The sequence below is a fragment of the Stenella coeruleoalba genome (genome assembly GCF_951394435.1).
Source record: "Stenella coeruleoalba genome assembly, chromosome: 4".
NCBI lineage: Eukaryota > Metazoa > Chordata > Mammalia > Artiodactyla > Delphinidae > Stenella > Stenella coeruleoalba.
Genome location: NC_137149.1, coordinates 102,326,894 through 102,351,027, shown reverse-complemented (window position 1 = coordinate 102,351,027; position 24,134 = coordinate 102,326,894). Strand labels below are relative to the sequence as shown.

Genomic DNA, 24,134 nt, shown 5'->3' with positions numbered 1-24,134 from the left:
AATAGACATAATACTTAAAAAACAGTATCAATACTTAAAGTACAAACAGGACATTATTCTAGACCTTGGGAGCTAAGTTTACTTTTATATGAAGGTATAACCAATACCCCCGAGCACATAGAGGCTATATCCTTATTCTTATCATTTAGAACACCAACTAGGTATTTTCATATGCTTCTTTGACAATCTCAGAACTCAGTTCACATGAATTTTTTTTAAAAGTAATCCTTTCCCTATGAATCCTCCTATCATAGTCATCTTTCTTTATGAAATGGCTCAGTCAAGGCATCCTGATAAAAGGAAGCACCATATTTACACAACAATTTAATTAGTAGAGTTCAAAGGGCTGTGAAAACATCTAATTAAACTTCACAACAATTCAGTGAAGCAAGAGAAGGTTTACCCATTATCCTCGTTCACAGAAGGGAGATTCTGAGGTGCTGAGAGGCTAAATGATTTCTTGGTTTCACAATGATGAGTCAGAGGTGAGGCTGGGAACAAAACCAGAACTCTTGCTCAGATATAAAAGTAACACCATGGAAATGCTTTTTCAGGTGGATCACTCCTTCAGCTGGAAGTTGTCCTACTACATAAATAACAAGAGTAATTGCAATGGAATTTGTATGAATGTATATGTTTCTGTCTAGATTAGAAAAACTTTCTTCAACAGTATTTACTTTGGAGACAGTCATATGATGGCTAAATGGATCCTAGCTAAATAGAACCAACATTAGTAGTAAGAGTACTTCAGTGTCTTCCCCAAAGTGTTCTCCTGTTACTTCTAGGAATCCTGAAGAAATGTTTATAAACCAGTGAGTCAGTGGCAATGACCACAGAACATACTCTCTTTTTTCTCTTTTTCTCTGGCTTCCTTGATTCCTATCTGATACGTGTTTGACTATGATGCCTGTCATGAGAGTAATGTCTATACGTAGGACAACCTCCAGCTGCTTCCAAAGCTTGTAATCCTTGGGGTGCCAGACCAGTACTAAGTTCCTTACAGAGCTGAGGGCCAGCAGGGCCCTGCTCTGTGCCCTACTTGATCATTTAGGGGTATGGAATCCTTTGTTTTCAGAAATTCATAGGATCACTCTTGAGTAGTTCTTTCAGCTTCTTCCTTGAACCTTTTCTCTGCAAAGTCCAGTGGACCTTTGGGGCAAGATGCATGTTTCTCTTTTCTTCCTCCCATTAACAAAACTATGTTCCCTTCAAATAGACACTGGTGCACTGGGGGCATCGGTGGAGGTTGGAGGCCAGTGGCGGTGATAGGTAAGGGTCTACATTATCAATCACCATGTTATATACAGAGCATATATATACAGCATACAAATGGAATGGGATTCAAACATTTTTTCACCCTTTCTTTAAAGGAAAAACGTTTACCAAGCTCAGTATGTAAAATGATCAAAGCAAGGACAGATGTATTAGTTGAAAAGAGAAGGTAGGGTTGGGGGAGCTCTGCAGGCAGTCAACAGCTCCTTAGGTTCCCAAGAGTCCAGTTTGAAAACCAGTGAGTCTAATTCCTTTTGCTTAAAAATATAGCTCCTGAAGGCCAGAGAGTCTAAATAATGTATGCAAATAAGGCCGATATTTAGGAAATACAAACTATTTTTTCATAATTCTCTCTCAGGCAACCTTGTTGCCTGCTGGTCTCAGCCTATTAATAACCAATGCTGTGGCTGGACCTGCCCTGGTGATTCTTATTATGATTGCAAGATGCTCTCAGCAATAACAATCAAGAAACTTAAAAAAAAATCCTTATTGATTACAGAACCTAGAAATTAAATGGCAAACCTGGGGCCACAGAGCAAGGTCACAGGTAGAGAGTGAGAGAGAGAGAGTGAGAGAGCACGGGACTGGGGTTCTGCTTTTTATTGGGGTTGAGGGGTGTCTAGGGTTTCAAAGGCTCACTCCTTACTGGTGAATTTAAAACATAAGAATGGGAATTAACAGCACAGGAAGAGAGAAAACAAGCAGCCCAAATCATCAGTTATCAAAATCAACCAAGATCTCTAAAACAGAGAAGTCTGTTTAGACCTCTCTAAAGTCTAAAGAGGGGATGGGTAGCTGGGGTCTTTACTGGCTGACAATGTGTTTATTCAAGATAGCCATCTTTGAAGTGGATGCCTCTTTGAAGTGGATGGTTCCACAATTTAGGCACTTGCATTATAAAAAGAAAAGCCAACTGTCAGGGCTTGCACTATGCACCTCCTTTAAGTATTCAAGCATCAGCTAAGACAACCTGTGTTTATTGACTTAGAGAAGTGACACAGACAAGAAAGAGAAGCCCAGAAGAAAGAATTTGCTCCCTGGCTCCTGGATTTCAAAAGACTAGCACTTTAGAAGTGGTGGGGAGGAAGAAATTTTCCTTTACCCTTCTAAGTTCATCTGGCTGGTCTAAGAATTAAATTTACATGAGACAGATTAGCAGAAGTAAATCACACAAAAGTTTAATAACTTGTATACATGGGAGAGACCCAGGAAAACTGAGTAACTCACGAAAATGGCAAAACCCCTCACTTAAATACCATCTTCAGCTAAAGACAAGAGTGGATGCTGGGAGTTTGGGACTTCAAAGAAAAGAAAGGCAATTCACATGGAGATGGAAAAACAAATGTTTGGTAAACAAATGTTTGCTGGGCCATGCACAGATGATGGGACAGAGTGGACTCTAATCTCTAGGTCCTGCCAAGTTTCCCCCATCACACCTAGCCCATTACTTTTTGCTGGTGATAGCTCTATTCTGGGAACAGGCCCTTCAACTAAATTCTTTTAGGCAGTTAAATAGGAGGTAACAAGAAAAACTTCTTGAATCTTCTGTTTCTTAAAAATAATCAACCTAAATGAATCCTCATGCCAGAGAAACACATTTTGGGGTGGCAAATTTTGCTCCCCTGCAGAAGAGTAGAGAGACTTAAACTAGAAAATCGGAGTGCTAAATATGAAGAGTCAGGAAATTTGGAAGAAGTGATGAGAGCTTAGACTTAAGAGGTTCCCAGGGACAGGTTGCTAGTCAAATTGCCTAGAGCTGTGTCTTGGAGAACTGGCAAAAAATCCAGCATTGGTTTGGGATATCCAAAAACAAAGGGACATTTTCCTCATAGCCTGTGTAGAAGTTGAGGAGGTGTCACGGCCCCAAATAATTAAATGGGTGCAAGGAGGGCCTAGGAAGATGCTTCAGACACTTTTTTAGAGTTTCCTGTAGCAGAGTGATAAAGCCACTAGAAAGAAATTGACCAGCATCTGTGCAGATAGCTGGCAAGGACCAAATAAGGTGAAGGACATCTTATTGGATACCAATTTAGAAACATAATATTGAGAACTAAATACCCCCACCATGCCTTGGTACTTACATGGCAACCTCAGGAAAGAGGGAAGTGTTTAATAGATGCTTAAGTATACGGTGGTTTGGATAACTGGCCACCAAATTACAGAAATGTTTTTAGAATTAAATCAGGTCTACAAATATCAGAATCTCAAGCATAAATAACTGACTTTAACATGTTTAAGTACTTTGGAAGGACAATTTAACAGTGCTTTGCTTGCTAAAAGAAAAACAAATAATGAAGGCTCCGTATGTGCAAATTAGGCAAACTGTATTTCTTCATCTACCACACAACGTATTGCTCTAGAAATCTCGCTGTACAAATCTGGATATAGAGAATATTAAACTTAGCAGATTGTACGATACACCAAATTACTATTTTACTAACTTATATATTTAGAATTATCCATAACAGAAATACTAGCCATGGAAAATTTTAAGTGCTTGTCTAGTGTCCTCTGTTCCCTGGCCAATATCTAAGACTCAGATTCAGACTCAGGCTTTATAGTTTAGTGCCTGGGTTACCTTGAAGAATTACCTGCCTAAGCCTTAGCTTTCTTACCTACATATTTAGAATAATTATAATAGTTACTTCATAAGAATGGCTAGAGAGGTGAACGAAATAATGTATATAAAGTGCTTAGCACATTGCCTGCTGCATAGAAAATATCCAATACATACTGAGGATATACCAGTTATTCATATATTATCCTGGACAAAACATTTGGAAAAAGAGAAAGTTACTGTACATGCATATATTATGTTATAATCTACTATTTTTCAAACTGTGTGGGTTTGAAACAATGCAGTAGCAATCAGCATTTTTTTCAAAGGAATAGCACAGCATAACGTCCATGGCATAAATCAAAGAGCAAGACATATGGTAAAGGTAAGTATTCTTCTGTAAAAATTTGTCCTAATTAAACTCAAAAGCTTTTGCACAGCAAAGGAAACCATAAACAAAACGAAAAGACAGGGAGTTCCCTGGCGGTCTACTGGTTAGGATTCAGCGCTTCCACTGCCGTGGCCTGCGTTCAATCCCTGGTTGGAGAACTGAGATCCCACAAGCTATATGGCATGGCCAAAATAAAAAACAAACAAAACTAAAAGACAGCCCACAGAATGGGAGAAAATATTTGCAAATGATGCAACTGACAAGGGACTAATCTCCAAAGTTTACAAACAGCTCATGCAGCTTAATATCAAAAAAACAAACAACCCAATCAAAAAATGGGCAGAAGACCTAAACAGATATTTCTCCAAAGAAGACATAGAGGTGGCCAAGAGGCAAACATGAAAAGATGCTCAACAGCGCTAATTATTAGAGAAATGCAAATCAAACCTACAATGAGGTATCTCCTCCCACCAGTCAGAATGGCCATCATCAATCAGAAAGTCTACAAAAAATAAATGCTGGAGAGGGTGTGGAGAAAAGGGAACCCTCCTACTGTGTTGGTGGGAATATAAATTGTTACAGCCACTATGGAGATTCCTTAAAAAACTAAAAATAGAGCTATTATATGATCCAGCAATCCCACTCCTGGGCATATATCTGGAGAAAAACATGGTTCAAAAGGATACATGCACCCCAATGTTCACTGAAGTGCTGTTTACAATGGCCAAGACATGGAAGCAATCTAAATGTCTATCGACAGATGAATGGATAAAGAAAATGTGGTACATCTATACAATGGAATATTACTCAGCCATTAAAAAGAATGAAATAATTCCATTTGCAGCAACATGGATGACCTGGAGATTATCATACTAAGTGAAGTAAGTCTGACAGAGAAAGACAAATATTGTATGATATCCTCATATGTAGAATCTAAAAAAAATTATAAAATGAACTTATTTACAAAACAGAAACAGACTCACAGACTTAGAAAACAAACTTATGGATACCAAAGAGGAAAGGTGGGGGGAAGGTATAAATTGGGAGTTTGGTATTGACATATACACTATCATTTTTAAAAGAGATAACTAACAAGGACCTACTGTATAGCACAGGGAACTCTGCTCAATATTCTGTAATAACCTAAATGGGAAAAGAACTTGAGAAAGAATAGATATAAGTATATGAATAACTGAATCACTCTGCGGTACAACTGAAACTAACACAATACTGTAAGTCAACTATAGTCCAATATAAAATAATTTTTTTAAAATTTTGTCTTATTTTATGAACATATATATAAGTATATATAGCATTATGAAATATGTTATATAATACATTAAAGGCTAATTTTTATCCCCATTCCCCTATATTCAAACTCCTTACCATATGACTATAAAAAATTAATAAACAGAAACATTAAATAAATAGAGTCAGGAGACCAGAAAGGGGAGTTCCCATGCCCTATGCTGATAGCAGAGTCCAACAGGAAGGGGAAAGACCTCCTCTTCTTTCCTGGCAAGAGCTCAGCCAATGAGAGACTGTCACAAATCAGTCAATATAAAGCCATTTATATTACTCAGTCTTCCCAACTTCCTTTTCCCCTCTATAAAAGAGTTCTCTCTGTTTTTTTTGCTGGGGATTTGCACATGGCTCACCATGGTTGCAGACCCTGAATTGCAATTCTTTGCTGACCTGGAATAAATACATTTTTGCTGGAGAAATAACTGTCAGTCTATTTGTTTTAGGTCAACGTGACCTTGTAGTTCCTTTATTTAAGAGGTGGAGTCTTTTTTCCAGTGCTTTGAATCTGAGCCTGGCCATGGAAATCAATCTAACCAATAGAATAGGGCAAAAATGACAGAGTGCCAGGAAAAATAGAAGAAATAGTTGTTTTCTATGTTTCATCCTTAAAGGGAATAATTCTAGTATTTAAAAATTGATTATATTTTTTCTATTTATTTTCAATTGATAACTTTCATTAGATTAAGAAAATTTCCTTTATTCCTAGCTTTTAGGATTATTCCTGATTTTTTAGAAATTTGTTTCTTTGTTGTTGTTTTATTAAATCATGAATAGGTGTTGACTACTATAAATTGCTTTCTCTGCATCCATTGAGGTTATAAGAGTAATAGTTATACAGTTTTAAAAATTTGAATTCTTGTCTTCTTTTAGTACTGTTGTTTTTAATTTACTAATATTCAGAAATAAGACTAGGCTGAAGGCTTTTTATTCCCCTGTCACCTTTGTCCTGTTGTGATATCATTATAATAATCTTATAAATTAAATTGGGTAATGTTTCTTCTTCCTTTCTGTCACCCTTCCCCTACCTATCCCTCTCCTTGCCATTCCATAACTAAGTCTGTATAAAGCATAATTATTTATGTTTTAAAGAATTAATAGAAATTATCTCCAAATCATCTATTACTTATGTCTTTTAATATGAAGAACTCTGTTTACCATTTCAATTTATTTTATACTTAGTAGCTTAATCAGATTTTCTATGTCTTGGGCCAATTTTGGTCATTTTTCCCCCCTGGGTTTTAAAATGTTATCCAGGTTTTAAGTTTCAATCTAGGTTTTAAAATTTAATGGCATAAAATTATTTATATAATTTTAAAGTGTTCCACTGTCTCAGTTATATTTTCTGATTTTACTTTTTGTGCCATCTCTTTTTCCTTTTTACCCCTAATTTTGATCCTAATGACTACATACATCCATGAAAATTGTGGTGTATTCTAATACCGATTATGAATTTATCCTATTGAAAATATGAACTCCATCAAATGATTCATACCATTAACTGAGATATACCAAATTTTAAGTATCGAATTTAAAAATTAGATGTGTATACAGCTTTTGATAGCTCACATTTAATTTTTTCTATTTATTCTTTGAGTCATAAAGGTATATTTCAATAAATTAAGGTTTGTAATAAATGCAAATAAGTGCAATAAAACCTGCAGAGTCTTGGTATTCCATTCATTGAATACTTAGATTTGAAATTTCCAATTGATTTTGAATAAAATGCAAATAAAATTTAGATGATTCATTTATAAAATTTCAACTCCACTCTAGTACACTTAGTTTGACTAAAATATTATTTAAAGGTTCAAAATTTCTATAATATCAATGATGAGCAGAAAAGAAATATATACACATATATGTATGTGTATGCATATTTTTAAAAACTGCAAATTTTGACAATGACTGCTTCTGATTCAACTGATACAATATCTCATTTGGAAGAAAGTCTGAATTATGTGTGTACCACAATTAATCCCAAGTCATTTCTGTCCATAGCATTTTTTTTCTTAGCAGCTTTATTGATATATGATTCACCCATTTAAAATCTACAATTCAGTGGCTTTCAGTATTCATCACCACAATCACAAAGTTGTGCATTTATCACCACAATCAATTTTTTACTATTTTCGTCATCCTCAAAAGAAACCTCTTATCCATTAGCACTCCCCATTTCTCTCTTCCCCTAGTCCAAATCACTAATCTATACTTCTATATTTATGGATTTGTCAAGTCTGGTCATTTTATATAAATGGAATCATACTATGGTGCTATATTTGTGTAATAGCTTTGTGTGGGATTATGTGTTCTTTTTCTTGGGGTATATACCTAGGAATGGAATTATTGAGTCATATGGTAACTCCATGTTTAACATCCTGAACTGCAAAATAATTTTCTGAAGAAGCTGAACTATTTTATACTTCCATCAGAAATGTATGAAGATTCCAATTTTTCCACCTCCTTGCAAACACTTGATATTATTTGCAGTTTTGATTACAGCCATCCTAGTGGGTGTGAAGTGGTATCGTATTTGGTTTTGGTTTGCACTTCCCTAATGATAATGATGGTGAGAATCTTTTCATGTGATTTTATTGACTATTTGCATAACTTCTTAGAGGAACCTCTGTTCAAATCATTTGTCCATGTTTTAATTAGGTTGTTTTTTCACTGCTGAACTGTATGAGTTTTTTGTATATTCTGGATAAAAATCCCTTATCAGATAATTGATTTGCAAATATTTTCTCACATTCTTTGGGTTGTCTTTTTACTATCTTGATGATATATCCTTTGAAGCAGAGCGTTTTTAAAATTTTTTATGACCTTCAATTTATCTATTTTTTTCTTTTGTTGATTGTGCTTTTGGTGTCATAGTTAAGAAGGTTTTGCCTAGCCCAAGGTTATGAAGATTTACTGCTATATTTTCTTCAAAGAGTTTTATAACTTTAGTTCTTATGTTTGGTCTATGATCCATCTTGAGTTAAATTTTGTGTATGGTATGAGGAAGCAGTCCAACTTCATTCTTTTGCATATGTGGATATCCAGTTGTTCCAGAGCTATTGATTTAAAGAGACTTAATATCATTGAGATGACAATACTCCTCACATGTTCTACAGATTCAGTGAAATTCTTGTCAAAACCCCAGCAGACTTTCTTCAGAAATTGACAACTTAATCCTAAAAATCATATGGAAAATTATGAACATGGGATGAATGAATATGGGACATCTTTCTTTTTAATTATGTTGCCTTTAATTTTCTTCGAAAATGTTTTGTTGTTTCTCAGAGTAGGATATTTTCTATTCTTTTTGTTAAATTTATTCCTGAGTATTTTATTATTTTTGGAATTGTTTCTTAATTGTGTTTTCAGATTATTCATTGCTAATGTATAGAAATACAATTGATTTTTATATATTGATCTTGTATCCTGAAACATTGCTAAACTCATTTATTAGTTCTAATAATTTTTAGATTCTTTAGGATTTTGTATATACAAGATAATGTCATCTGCAAATAGAGATCATTTTACTTTTTCCTTTCCATTATGAATGCTTTTTATTATTTCTTCTTGCCCTGGCTAGAACTTCCAGTATAATATTGCATAAAAGTGGTAAGAATGGTCATCTTTGTCTTGTTCTTCATCTAAGGGAAAAACATTCACTCTTTCACCAATAAGTATGATTTTAGCGATGAACTTTTTAAAAATGCCTATTATCAAACCGAGAAAGTTTCTTCTATTCCTAGTTTGTTGAGTGTTTTTATCTTGAAAGAATGTTGCATTTTGTTGAATGCTTCTTCTACATCTATGGAGATGATCACATAGCTTTTGCCCTTTATTCTCTTGATGGTGTGTATTACATTAATTGATTTTGTATGTTAATGCAACCATATATTTCTAGTATAAATCCCACTTGGTCTTGGTATGTTATCCTTTTTACTTATAGCTGGATTAAGCTTGCTAGTATTTTATTGAGGATTTTTGGATCTATATTTATAAGGAATATTGGTCTGTACTTTTTGTCTGTTTCAATATCAGAATAATATTGGCCTTGTAGAATAAGTAGGGAAATGCCCCCATCTCTTCTATTTTTGGAAAGGTTTCTGAGGAAGTGGTATGAATTTGCCTCTAAATATTTGGCAGAATTTATTAGTGAAGTTGTTTGGGCTTGGGCTTTTCTTTGTGAGAGGAAGCTTTTAAATTACTGATTCAATCTCCTTACTTGTTAAATGTCTACTCAGATTTTCTATTTCTTCTTGTGTCAGTTGTGGTAGTCTGTGTCTTTCTAGGAATTTGCCCATTATAGTTTTTATAGTATTCCCTTACAATTTCTTTTTATTTTGGTAAGGTTGGTAGTCATATCCTCTCTTTCATTTCTGATTTTAGTAATTTGATGTTTCCCCTTTTTTTTTTCCTGGTCATTCTAGGTATCAATTTAGTTGATCTTTTCAAAAAAACAAATTTTGGTGTTGTTTATAATCTTTATTGTTTTGTACTCTCTATTACTTTCATTTATGCTGTAAACTTTATTATTTCCTTCCTTCTGCTTCCTTTGAGTACAGCCAGCTCTTCTGTTTCTAGTGTTCCAAGTTGGAAGGCTAAGATGTTGATTTGATACATGTTTTCTTTTTTAAATACAGACATTTGCAGCTATAAATTTCTCTCTAAGCACTGCCTTAACTGCATTCCATAAGTTTTGCTGTGTTATGTTTTCATTTCCATTCAGTTTAAAGTAATTGCTAATTTTCCTTGTGATTCCTTTTTTGACCCATTAGTTATTGAGTGTGCTGCTTAATTTCCACACATATGTGAATTTCCCAAATTCCTTTCCATTATTGCTTTCTAGTTTCATTCCATCGTGGCCGGAGAACATACTTTATGTAATCTCAATCCTTTAAAATGTATTGAGGCTTTCTCTAAATCCTAGCATATAGTTTATCCTGGAGAATTTTCCATGTGTTCTTGAGAAGAATGTGTATTCTGTTGTTGAGTGGAGTGTTCTAAAGATGTCTGTAAAGCCTAATTAGTTTGTAGTGTTGTTCAAGTGTTATATTTTCTTGTTGCTCTTCTGACTAGTTCTGCTATCCATTGTTGAAAGTGGGATATTGAAGTCTTCAACTATTGTTGTTGAATGGTCTATTTCTCATTACAATTCCATCTGGTTTTGCTTTATAGATTTTGGGGTTCTGTTTTTAGGTACATAAATGTTTATAATTGCTGTATCTTCTAGATAGGTTGACAGTTTTTTCATTATAAAATGTCCCTCTTTATCTCTAGTAACATTTTTGTTTCTTAGTTTTAAAGTCTATTTTGTCTATTAGTATAGCCACTCTTGTTTTTTTATCATTGCTTTTTGCATTCTTTTTACTTTTTAAACTATTTGTATTTTTGAATCTAAAGTGTGTCTCCTATAGACAACATATAGTTAAATCTTGCTTTTACACCAGTCTGACAATCCCTGCCTTTTGACTGGATTGCTTAATCAATTCATATGTAGTGTTATATTGGTAGGGCTGGACTTATGTTTGTCATTTTACATGATTTTTTGTATATATTTCATGTGTTTTGTCTTCCTCTGTTTCTCCTTTACTGCTTTACTTTTTAATTAAGAGAATATTTTCTAGTGTAACATTTTAATTTCTCTATTTTTTTTCACTTTATTCTTTATTTTCTTAGTGGTTGCCCTAAAGTTTACATACTAACTTATCAGAATTGACTCTAGATTTATCTTAATTTAGTGCCAATGAGATATAGAAATATTAATCCTAGTATCTCTATTCCTTCCTCCATTTTTTGGTTTTTTCTTTCTTTTTTTTTTTTTTTTTTTGTGGTACGTGGGCCTCTCACTGTTGTGGCCTCTCCCGTTGCAGAGCACAGGCTCTGGACGCGCAGGCTCAGCGGCCATGGCCCACGGGCCCAGCTGCTCCGCAGCATGTGGGATCTTCCCGGACCGGGGCACGAACCCGTGTCCCCTGCATTGGCAGGCAGACTCTCAACCACTGCGCCACCAAGGAAGCCCCTCCGTTTTTTAGTTTATTATTATTATACATATTGTATCTTATTACATCTTTATATGTTACAAACTCAACAATATATTGTCATAAATATTATTTTATATAACTTTATGTCTTTTAGAATATATGAGAGAATATATTAGAGCAAGAACTAAATGTCACTTCTGTTTCTATTCATCTGTTCCTGTGGATTAAACTTACCACCTGGAGTCATTTCATTACAGTTTTGTTCTCATCTGCCTCCTTTGTATGCTATTATCAAATATATTACATTTGTATATGTTATAAGCCCATCAATACAATTATATACATATTTTGTATGTATTTACTATTTAAATAAGAGAAAAAAAAGAAATATACAGTTGTATGTCTTTTATAATTACCTATGTAATTACCTTATTGGAGCTCTTTGGTTTTTTGGCATGTGTGCATTTGAATTATTGTCTGGGGTCATTTGCTTTCAACCTAAAGAGGCTTCTTCAGTATTTCCTGTAAGGCAGGTCAGCTGGCAATTCTCTTAGTTTTTATTTATCTAGAAATGTTTTTTGCCTTCATTTTTGAGAGATAGTTTTACTAAATGTAAGATCCTTGTTTGACAGTTCTTCTTTCAGCACTGTAAATATGTTATCTCACTGTCATCTGGCCTCCATTGTTTCTGATGATAAATGAACTGTTAATTTTATTGAGGTTCCCTTATATGTGGTGAGTCATTTTTCTCTTGCTGTAAGGTTTTCTCTTTGCTTTTCAACATTTTAGGTGTGATATGTTTGAGGGTGTATCTATTTGGGTTTATTCTAGTTGGAGCTTGGTGAACTCCTTGCATTTGTACATCAATGTTTTTCATCAAATTTGGGGAATTTTCAGCCATTTTTTCTTCAAACATTTTTTTCTGCTCATTTCTTTCTCTCCTCTCGTCCTGGTAACTCCATCACACATATCTTGGTGTGCTTAATAGTTTTCCACATTTCTCTGAGGCCCATTCATTTTTCTTTATTCTTTTTATTATCTATTCTTCAGATGGCACAACTTTATTGATCTGTTTTCAAGTTCCCTAATTGTTTCTTCTAACAGCTCAAATCTACTATTGAACCTCTGTAGAAAATTTTTTCATTTAGTTATTTCACTTTTCAACTTCAGAATTTTCATTTAGTTCTTCTAAATAATTTATATCTCTTAACTGATATTCTTTTTTACTAAGACACTGTTATCATGGCTTCCTTTACTTCTCTAAGCATGATTTCCTTTACTTCTTTGAATATACTTACAATCGCTGCTTTGAAGTCTTTGTCTGCTAAATTTGACATCTGGGCCCTCTCAAAGGCATTTTCTTTTGCCTGCTTTTTTTCTCCCTCTATATATATTGCTGTCACACTTTACTGTTTCTTTGCATGTCTCAATATTTTGTTGAAAACGAGACATTTAAATAACATATTATAGCAAATCTGGATATTGATCTACTCTACTTGAATTTCTTTTGTTGTTTTTATTCTTTATTTGTTTAGTGACTTGGCTATACTACTTCAGTGAAATCTATTTTACCTGTAGTGTGCATCCTTTGATATCACTCCTCAAAGAGCACAGCCTTGGGCATAAACACAGTCACCATGGGATGACAGTGGTTTTTAACAAAGTTCTCTTTAACGATATCTTTCTCTGATCCCTCTGGTAAGCTAGTCTCTCTCTTTTAGCTCCTCTTCCTCTACTGGTATCACACCCAGCTTTTAGACTCCACTAATTGTCTATTGATTGCTCTATTATTTCAACAATACCTTGGGGAATAGACTGTTCTACAGTCTGATTCAGTTAGAGTCAAGCTTCTTTACAGGGGTAGTTTTCGAGGCCAGTCTTTTGTTCCAACCACACGAGGTGTTTTCTTAGCTCTATCTTTCCTTGTTTCTCTCTGTTAAACATATAGCTGATCTGTGATTTAGCTTGTAGCTTTCATGGACTACCAGCCTCTTCTTAATTGTCTGCCACCAAAATCTTCATTGTATTTGACAGTGCCTTTAGGCTCGAACTTCCCTATACTCTCTCCAAATAAAATCATTTCCCTTAGGAAGAGTTATGGGGCTTTCCATTCGTGCAGCCTGCCTGTCCCCCTGGGTAAGAACTCTGAGCAACCTCTCCAGATCATTATTCTGCACTGATATTTATGTTCATATTATCATCACAAAACTATTTCATTTCAATGATGAACTTTTAAACCAAATTTACTATAATATTCACTATAATGTCAGATGTTTAATATTTTATAGAATAAAACTCTAAAAGCTTTACATTGATTCCATGAATTCAATAAAAAAATCAAACCATTATTAAAATTAATTGAGTTTCTCTGCATGTCTGATATTTTTAAGCACACTTTTATTTTACTCAGCAGGTACCATGCATGCTGTTCAAAGGGAGGTGTCTTTGTGTCAGGAAAGAAGAGGGAAAAAAAGATGGCTTATCTCTGTCTTTCAAATTTAATCACGAATTAAAATAACCACTCTTTTCACTGCAAAGATGTGTCACATTATACTAGATGAGATGATGGTTAAGTCTGGAATTACAATATGGAAGTCACCGCGTCCATTCTGGATTTTCAATACAATAATAACAATGCATACTACTACTACTAAAAATAATAAAATACATGATATATATAACATTGTATATATAATGTTTTTTATATATATATATATATACACATACATATATGTGTGTGTGTGTGTGTGTGCGTGTGTGTATATTCTAGCACTAAACTAAACGGAATTCCAGATATGGAATAAGCTGGAACTATTCTGGGAAAACTGGAACATACAGACAATACTCTCCATGTACTGATTTGATTAAAAAGTGACATATTCACATGGTATCTCTCTCTGTTTATTTGGGTCCTCTTTAATGAGTTTCAGAGAAGAGCCAGAACTCTTGAAAATTTCAACTGATGAGGTTTTCTTGTCCCACACTTTTACTCACTCTCCATGGTCTTCCTCCCCACAAATCCAATACTATTATTGACTGGAAATTTTATTCCCAACTTACCAAACATATTAAATTGAATTATTAATATTTTATATAGTCAGCACTCAGATGATGTATAATTTTTTTGGCAGGGGGACTTACCTTTAGATCTTGTCTTCTACTTCTGTTTTAGGGACTCATTTTAAAGGAGATAAACTTTATGAGTCCTTATGTATCTGGAAATTTCTTTGTTTCATCATCACTTCTGAGTGATAGTTCAGCTAGGTACAAATTTCTAAATCAAAATGTTTTTTCCTCAAAATTTTGATGATATGACTCCATTGTCTTCTGGCACCAAAACCATTGATAAGTAATTAATCTTCACTGCAGATTCTTATTTGTGTGTAGACACTCTCTTTTTCCATTGTATATTTTAGGATTGTCAGTGTCCTGAAGTTTTCATCTTATGTACCTAAGTATAATTATTTTATTGTAATATTTCTCAGCACGTGGTAAATTTTTTCAAACTCAGGACTCATATCTCTCTTTAGCTTCATAAAATTATCAGTGATCTTTCCTTAAAATGTTTTGTTTACATTTATCTTTAATATCTCCTTCTGGAGAAATTTCTTAATTTATCATCCATATCTCAAGCCATATATTCTAGCACTTTATCTCTTTGTGTTTAATTCTGGAATGAGTTCATTTTATTATTCCAGTGGATTTACTTTTCCTCTGTGTTAATTGTATTCAGCCTGCTTTAAAGTTTTATTTTTTTAAATTTCAATAACAATTCTTCATCTACAATGTTTCTAATTAATTATTTTTCATAATTATCTGTTCTTGCTGCATAACCCCCTTTTTCTTGTTTTTAAAATTTCATTCTTCTCTCATGGTTGTAATCCCTTCTTCATCTTGCTAATGAAATCAAAATAACTTTTTATAAAGTCCTTTCTGTTTGTACTAGTATGCTTATTTTCCTTAGTCAGCTTTTCTGTTTACCAAGTTTGTTGTTTGTCTTTTGTTAAGTGATTGTATAGTCATTTTCCACAAGATATCTCCTCCTAGAGCATCCTGGTCTCTTACAGCAAGTTTGTGGTGGCCTCAACACAGGCTCTGCTGGTGGTCTGGCTCCAGAGCAGGCCTGGCACTCAGGGTTGCACTCTTCACAGATCCACTTCCAGATTTGTTCCTGCTAAGGCACAGATCCAGACTCCCATAACTGTACAAGCTGTGCTGCAGGAACCCCAAGCTATATGGCAGGAGGTACTGCTGTTCTAAGCTCAGCCAGGAGAGTAGAAAGCAGGTGGCACCTTTCCCAGAACCCAGTTTTACTCAAGCTGTGCAGATGTGATCCTGAGCTATGTGCACAACTTGTGTGGGCATAAAGATGCCAGGACTTTTTTCCAAGCATTCACCTGAGTCTCAGCCCTCTCCTACCCGTGGGCTACTTCACAGCTTCAGACTGTTCTGAATTTTACTTGTTCCTCATTGCTTTTTTCTTTTAGTGGAATATCCTTATTCTACTCTACAGAGACCTACCTTATTTTCTAGAATAACTATGTTTATTAATTTAAAAAATGTTTTGCCATATTGTCAAATGATATACAAAACATTTTATTTCCCACTATTCACTTAGGAGAAGAGAAAGGCTGATTCAATTTCAATTGATTAACATTCCAGTTCAGGTGTATCCTGAATTTTGAAACTTGGTTTCTCCACTGAAAAGGTCAGAAACATCTAGTTTTATATTACATTCAATTCTTGGAAACACTATGGCTGGGTGTACCCAATGATGTGGAGGGATGGGCATGAAAGAAGTACCTGTGGGGAGGACAGATCTTCCAAATGTCGTGACATATCATTTTACAGTATTAAAAAATCCTATTCATTAATATCACCACTGCTCTCATGAGAAAAAACATTAAGTATTTGGAAACTGTCAAGCTCACAGTGGGGACACTGCTTTTGCAAAATTCTAAGTTTGCTTGAAATCAAACTATAGCCTAGCTCACACATCTAGTACAAGTCCACCACAACTCGCCTGGGTGCCTTTTGTACCTGCTACCAGTCTTTGCTTTCATATTTTCCTTCCCACTGACAAAAACAGACCAGTGGGCACTCTGATCCATTTCCTTCAAGCCCAATAGAAGGATCTGTCTTTAGCGCCAAGCAAGATTTTTCCACCCCATTCACCTTTCTGATCTGAGGGTCATGCCACTTTCCAGCACATTGGAAAGACTGTGGTGATGAATATAATGAATGATTTCATTTGTCACTTGAGACCCCACCCTCCACAAACAGAGAGTGTCACAACCTTAGCATATAATCATCCCATGACAACAGTTGGGACAAATAGTAACAAGAGGATTGTTCTGTCACACCTATCAACAAACTGAAATGGTGTTAGTTCTAAGTTTGGTCCTCCATAAAGCGTAACAATAATGTTATTAAACAATGTTCGGAGCCAAACCTTACAGAGTCCACTACCATAGATGGGGTCAGTATGCAAGCCAAAGTCAGGAAAGAATGGGCACCTTGAAAGAACGAAAAAAACTCTCTGTTCTCTTAGGGATTTAATGGGTGGGTCTGTTACCTTGCCTACCAGCTTTGTTTTGGGAGAATAACTAGTTGTTTATATCATTATCTGTGATGCAAGGACCACAAAATTAAGGGCAACACATTCATATTCATTTGGAAACATTAAAACTATCCAGAGCATGGAACTCTGAAGAGGCTTGAGATGAAAGGCGGGAAATCAAGGGAATACGTTTTTGACGTTAAAAAAAAAAGCCTATTAAAAACAAACAAATGAAACTAAATAATAAAACTAAATACCAAAAAAAAAAAAATCCAATGCTTGTTATAAAAAAATGAAGAAAATCCACACAAAGGTATTTGAGAAAGCTTCTCCATTAGGAACTAGTAGTTACCCAGTAGGGTAATCAGGTTTGTCACTTGGTCTGCACAAGCATGCAGTCTGAGTCATTGGAAAGAACCTGGGCTTTGGAGGCAAACAGATCTCCACCTTGACAATTATAAACTGTGTGTTCTTACACTAATGGTAAGATTATATTCCACATTTATAAAAATAAACACAATGACACTTCCCGAAGCCCTAAATTTCTTGTAAAAATAAAATTAAGTAGATGAAAGCACAGAGCATGGTGCTTGGCATACAGTAGCATTTGATGAATGACAATTGCCTTTGGTTTCTTAGTTTTCTAACTGAAATCTCAAACACAATATGAATATTGTGTTGTATATAGCTTTAATGACATTAAGTTACCATAAGTGACCTTATTCCTAGGTAACTAAAATGTCTTTCTTTATATAAGTTACTTTCTTTATAAGTTGCTTCAAACTTTTTTTTTTAAAAAGTCAAGGTATAATTAAATATCTTTAAATAAATGTCATTGTTAACTTCCTTTTGGCAATTTTAGCAATTCAGTTTATTTTGTGAATATCCCTAGTTATTTGTTTAGGGTAAAAAACAAATATAGCTTAAAGGACCACATATAAATAAACCAAAATTGCCCCAGTTTTACCTGTTTTAGCCGCTATTGTTATGTGACTATGACCTCCAGCTGATTCCAGGAAAGCAATGTCATAATCAGTGAGGCATTATTTTTGTCTCTTTGGTCAGGGGAGGGGAGGGGAGCCCTTCCCTTACATAATTATTCTAGGATTAGTGGTGCACCAACCATTTTCCATGTAGAGTTTACAGGCCAGAATCCCTAATGAGGCACATTGGATGATGAGAGAACATTTGATGAATATATAAGAATAAACAATAGGTAAAAAAAGATTTTGATTTGAGTTCTAAATTAATTCCTTGGCCATGAAAACACACAAAAAATGTACAAGGAGTTAAAACTTCTCCAGTTGGAGCACGTATTTTGCTAGAAACAAATATGGGTCTATGACAAAAAGAAACGGAGATGAATTTTTGCCCCCTCAACAGATTATTGATTCCTAAAGAATGTCAGCCTCACTCTATGAGATTATGCTCTTTAGCACTGCCATGCATTATGAATGGGACACATATGGCAGGCTGTTTTGTAAAAGCAGAACTGGAATAAAGATGTAGCAATACTCTACTCAAATAAGGAAAATGCCAAGTGTTTTGCTATTTGAATATATGAATGGGAAATAGTCTTAATTGGCAGAGAGTTACAGAAGTGTAGATATAACTCTGGAAGCTTTGCAAATTTAAACTCATGCTTGTTTTTTGTCTTCCTTAAATATGCCCCTTGGGTTCTATTAAAAAGTGTTACTAATAAAATGTGGAGTGTGACCAACATAGCTGTAAATTCTTGAGAAACAGTTATGCATGCTTGATGCCTGCTCCTTCAATTATTATAACACTGGCACTTAAGAAAAAACAAATAAACAAGGAAAATAAAAGCACATCCCCACTTTCCAAAATTATGGCAACAATAGCCAAAAGCAGAATGAAGAATCAAGATCAGCTACTTCATTATATGACCATGGCAAATCAATTCACTATAAGCCTCAACTTTTTGCATCTATAATGTAAGGATAATAAACTTACTAACCTCATAAGGGTGTTGTGAGATTTAAATAAGATGATGTTTCAGAAATGCTCAACAACTATTAGCCCTTATTACCATAATAGATAAACATTATGAACACTAATATTTAAATAAAATGATGAAAATCCTATACTGAAACTCTCTATTCAAAGATTATTTTCAAATCTGCTTGATAACAACCACTATGTTTTAAAAAATAATGTTCCCTAAAACCGCGGTGGGGTGGGGATGGTGGTGTGCTGAATTGGGCGATTGGGATTGACATGTATACACTGATGTGTATAAAACTGATGACTGATAAGAACCTGTGGTACAAACAAACAAACAAACAAACAAACAAAACAACTAATACTAAACTTCCTTTGGGTTATTTGTATGGAAATATGTTAATATAAATGTTTCAGACATTACATGAAATTTCTAAAAATCTTATATGTTCTGGTATCATGTTGTAAGACATAATTCTAATTATTACTTTAAAATGTATATCTCAGAAATAACTAAATTTCCTTGTCAACAGCATTATTATGAACTTTCATCAAATCTTTAACCATGGTCATTTTTAAGTCTTTTGTCATTTACAGACAGTTCTGGGTGTACTCTGATGCTTATGTAAAAATGTTCCTATAAAAGAGTTTCAGCTTCAAGGAATTCATGGAAAAGACTCTGACAAGTACAGCTTTCTGGTAACTGACTATACTGCTGAACTGAATGAAGAAGCCTTTTCAGAACTCTAATGGAAAACTGATGAATTCATAAAAGTGCTAACAAAAGATCACGATGAAAAAAAGAATTAATTACATGGGACTGAGTGAACTGATGAGGATGATTATAATTTTTGTGACTTTCTGTTTCAATAAAAAAAAAATCCCACAAGGACTCAGAGGCAAAAAATATACAAATCAATTTTCACTGCAAAGTAAAGAAGCTGTTACAGGGGAGGACTGAATGTCAATATCATGACATAGTATAAGTGTGTTTCGTGTTTGGTAATTGCAATCATTGTTGCTTTTGTTGTGGTCATCCATTTACAATGCTTGGTGTCAGTTTATCTCTTGTAAAAATGAGATACAGTGTGTGTGTGTGAAAACAAAAAAATAAAATGGTACAGCCACTGTGGAGATACAGCCACTGTGGAGAACAGTATGGAGGTTCCTTAAAAAGCTACAAATAGAACTACCATATGACCCAGCAATCCCACTACTGGGCATATACCCTGAGGAAACCATAATTCAGAAAGAGTCATGTACCAAAATGTTCACTGCAGCTCTAGTTACAATAGCCCAGAGATGGAAACAGCCTAAGTGTCCATCATCGGATGAATGGATAAAGAAGGTGTGGCACATATATACAATGGAGTATTACTCAGCCATAAAAAGAGACGAAATTGAGCTATTTGTAATGAGGTGGATAGACCTAGAGTCTGTCATACAGAGTGAAGTAAGTCAGAAAGAAAAGGACAAATACCGTATGCTAACACATATATATGGAATTTAAAAAAAAAATTGTCATGAAAAACCTAGGGGTGAAACAGGAATAAAGACACAGACGTACTAGAGAATGGACTTGAGGCTATGGGAAGGGGGAAGGGTAAACGGTGACAAAGCGATAAAGAGGCATGGACATATATACACTACCAAAAGTAAGGTAGTTAGCTAGTGGGAAGCAGCCGCATAGCACAGGGAGATCAGCTCGGTGCTTTGTGACCGCCTGGAGGGGTGGGAGAGGGAGGGTGGGAGGGAGGGAGACACAAGCGGGAAGAGATATGGGAATATATGTATATATATAACTGAATCATTTTGTTGTGAAGCTGAAACTAACATACCATTGTAAAGCAATTATACTCCAATAAAGATGTTAAAAAAAAAAATAATGTTCCATGATACTCAAATATAAGAAGGTAATAATTATTTAATTATTTAATACCTCTCTTTTCTTCTAAGAGTTATTGTTTCAGCTAATACATTTAGGTGTTTAATGCATTTTAATTTAGTTTCTCTATATGATGTGAGGAAGGGATCCAATTTTATTTACTTGTATGTGGATATCTGCTTGTCCAAGTAAAATTTTTCAAAAACACTGTTCTTTCCCTATTGAATTATCTTAGTACATTTCTTCAAAATCAATTGACTATAAATGTAAAGGCTCATTTCTAAACTCTCAATTCTATTCCACTGAGGGAAATACACACACACACACCCCTATCTTTATGCTTGTACCACATAAACTATAGTACTATGGATACCATAGTTCTGTAGTAAGTTTTGAAATCATGAGTTGTAAGTCCTCCAACTTTCTTTTTGTTCTAAGATAGTTTTGGCAATTCTGGGTTTGCTGCATTTCTGTATGAATTTTAAGATAAACTTGTCAAGGCCTACAAAAAAGGCAACTGCAATATTGATAAGAATTGCATTGAATCTGTATAACAGTTTGGACAGTGTTTCCATCTTAACAATGTTAAGTCTTCTGATTTATGACTATAGGATATTTTCCCATTTATGTTGGTCTTCTTTAATTTAATACAAGTTATATCGTTATTTTGTTAGATTTATTCATAAGCATTTTATTCTTTGTTGGTGTTACTGGAAATGAAATTGCTTCCTGATTTTATTTCAGATTTTCCATGCTAATACATAGAAATAAAATTGGTAATGTGTATTGATTTTTGTATTCTGCAAAAAAACCCCAATAATAATGTCCCATGATACTCAAATATAAGAAGGTATTAATTATTTAATCACATAGAAAAAAACTTAATGTCCCTATACATGCTTTTTTTCAGAAATGTCAAGGGCTAGCTAGTGCTGGAGATGAAGCAGATAAATTTGAAACTAAATATGTTTTTCTAAGGTTTAAAATAACACAGGGGCAAAAATTGACTGTGCCTCTATTCATCGCAAAGCTTGCTTCACTTAAAATCTGGATTTGTCTGTAACTGACTATAGTAGAATGAGGTATTAATGACATCTGGATAGCTCTAGGAGCTTGAGGCAAGAGGAAAGACCTTCAGCAGCAAGGAACATTCAAGACAGAATGGCAAAGGTAGAAAAAAGGAACCCAAATAAGAGCAGGTACAGGTTATCCTTCCCTACCTCTTTCCCTCATATTCTTGCCCCACTCCTTCCTCTTGGTGCTAATTGAAAACTAGATGACTTCTTTCTACTTCTTTCTACTAAATTAATTTAAAAGCCAAAATTACCCTCAATTTCAGCATCCCTAGGCCTTTCAGTTTTCCATCTGTTTTGATAAGCTTCATTGAGATATAATTTATATCCCATATAATTTAATTATCCATTTAATTCACATGTCTTTTCATTTCTTCTTTTCTCCCAAGAAGAGTCATTTAATTAGCACTCTTGGTACTTTGCAGGAGACAAGCCATTTCAGCTTAGTATACCACTCCCACGCTCTTCTACCTTAAAAGGTTAACAGTCCCAGAAGACAACATGGACCACAGGCAGAATCTTGCCACAGACTGGGAATGGATCATCTTAATATTTTTTATTTCATTTTATAATTGTGAAATCAGTACATCTTGAAGAATTTATTTGGAGAAATCAGAGAAAGATAAAGAATCAATATTTATCTATCACCTATTAGCCATTAGCCTGAGGTAACAACTCTTCTCAAGCTGTATTTTTTCATGTTTATTTTCTGTTGTCAATGTGTGTGTGTGTGTGGTTTTATTTAGATTTCTAGCATGTCTATAACCTAATATAATTATTTTTCAAAATATAATTGGTCGTAAGAATTCCTTCTTATAGCTACACCATCATTTATCAAATATTCCCATGTTGTTGGATGTTTAGGCTGTTTCCAACTTTTTGCTATGATAAATAAATCTGTGATGGATATCTTTGAATATTTCTCTGAAAGCCTCCTTGTATTGCTCTTTAGGATAAACTCCTGGATGTAGTATTTTGAGACCTAAGATAATGTCTGTTCACAAGCTTATATCTGAAACAAGTTTTAAAGTCTATTTATTTGTGTTTGAGGAAATGTACTCAGGCTTACGATCTCATCTAATGCCCACAGTAAACTAATGCCATTTTCTGAGTTCTTTTCAAGCCATACAGAGCTTCCACTAAAAAGTCAGAAAATTTATCGTAAAGTAGAAGAGGGGGAAACTCCTTCAAGTAGTTTTTTATTCAAAAAAAAAGTAAATTTGGGGTGACATCTTAATGACCTAAAAGAACTTATGTTACTCTTAATGTACAAAGAGGAATTCTCATTCACTGTGACATGGTGTATCACATTATTTTTATGACTATCCTAAGTATCCTGTGAAAGATGTATGTTATGTGTCCTTTGGGTTTTGTGTGTGTGTGTTTTACAGAGACAGGGAGTCTTCCTGCCTATCTTTAAAATAACTGTAAGTATGAATTATGAGACACATACAACAGAAACATGATGGAAATACAACTGTCCTTTTTTTGCAACGTAATATGTGATCCCTGATATTGATTTCTATCTTGATTGAAAGGGCACACATTAGGAAGATACTAAGAGCAGACTGGCTGCAATCTGCACACTTAGAGAAGACCTATGACTTATTTAAATTTGTTCCAACCACAGTCATAAAGCCCAGATCCATGCATAGTTACTCATTAATGCTCAAGTTTTGTAACAAAGGTACGTCATTCTAAAATAATCAATTATTAAGTAACCAAATCAGAAATAAATTAGGGAGGAAACGGAGGAAACGCACTTAGGTGAAAGATGGAGAGCCAGAGCCTGAAACATTTCTCTGAATATATACGTGGGTGAGAAGAAAGGACTTTCACAGAAACCTGCCTGAGGAGATCTATGGCAACACAGTGATTCCTTCCTTCTCGTTGCCCTCCTTCAGAACCAAAGCCACACCTAAAGCAGGTAGCTAGGTGCACAGTCAGATTCTCCATAGCCTATTTCAAACACCACCTCTGTATAGATTATTACACAAGCGTTGATGTGTGATATTTCATCCCTGAATTTTTTTTAAAAAATAGCTTCCTGAATTTTAATTAGATGTGCGGTGTTATTGCAAAGCCACAACTAGTAATGACTGACTCTAGCTCTAATGAAATAATTTCACTTTCTGCCAGTCATCACACATTTGG

General features: G+C 34.5%; 1 protein-coding gene across 4 annotated transcripts in view; it reads right to left on the bottom strand.

The window, feature by feature from the left end:
* MTHFD2L (methylenetetrahydrofolate dehydrogenase (NADP+ dependent) 2 like) overlaps window positions 1-24,134 on the bottom strand; it is a 137,928-nt gene that overhangs the window by 33,660 nt on the left and 80,134 nt on the right. Inside the window, exon 7 of one of the 4 annotated variants that reach the window (XM_079920942.1) lies at window positions 404-491. The exons of the other annotated variants lie outside the window; for them this stretch is intronic. Coding sequence (XP_079777068.1) covers window positions 404-491 — 88 coding nt within the window. The remainder of the gene's footprint in view (window positions 1-403; window positions 492-24,134) is intronic. 4 annotated transcript variants of the gene reach the window in all.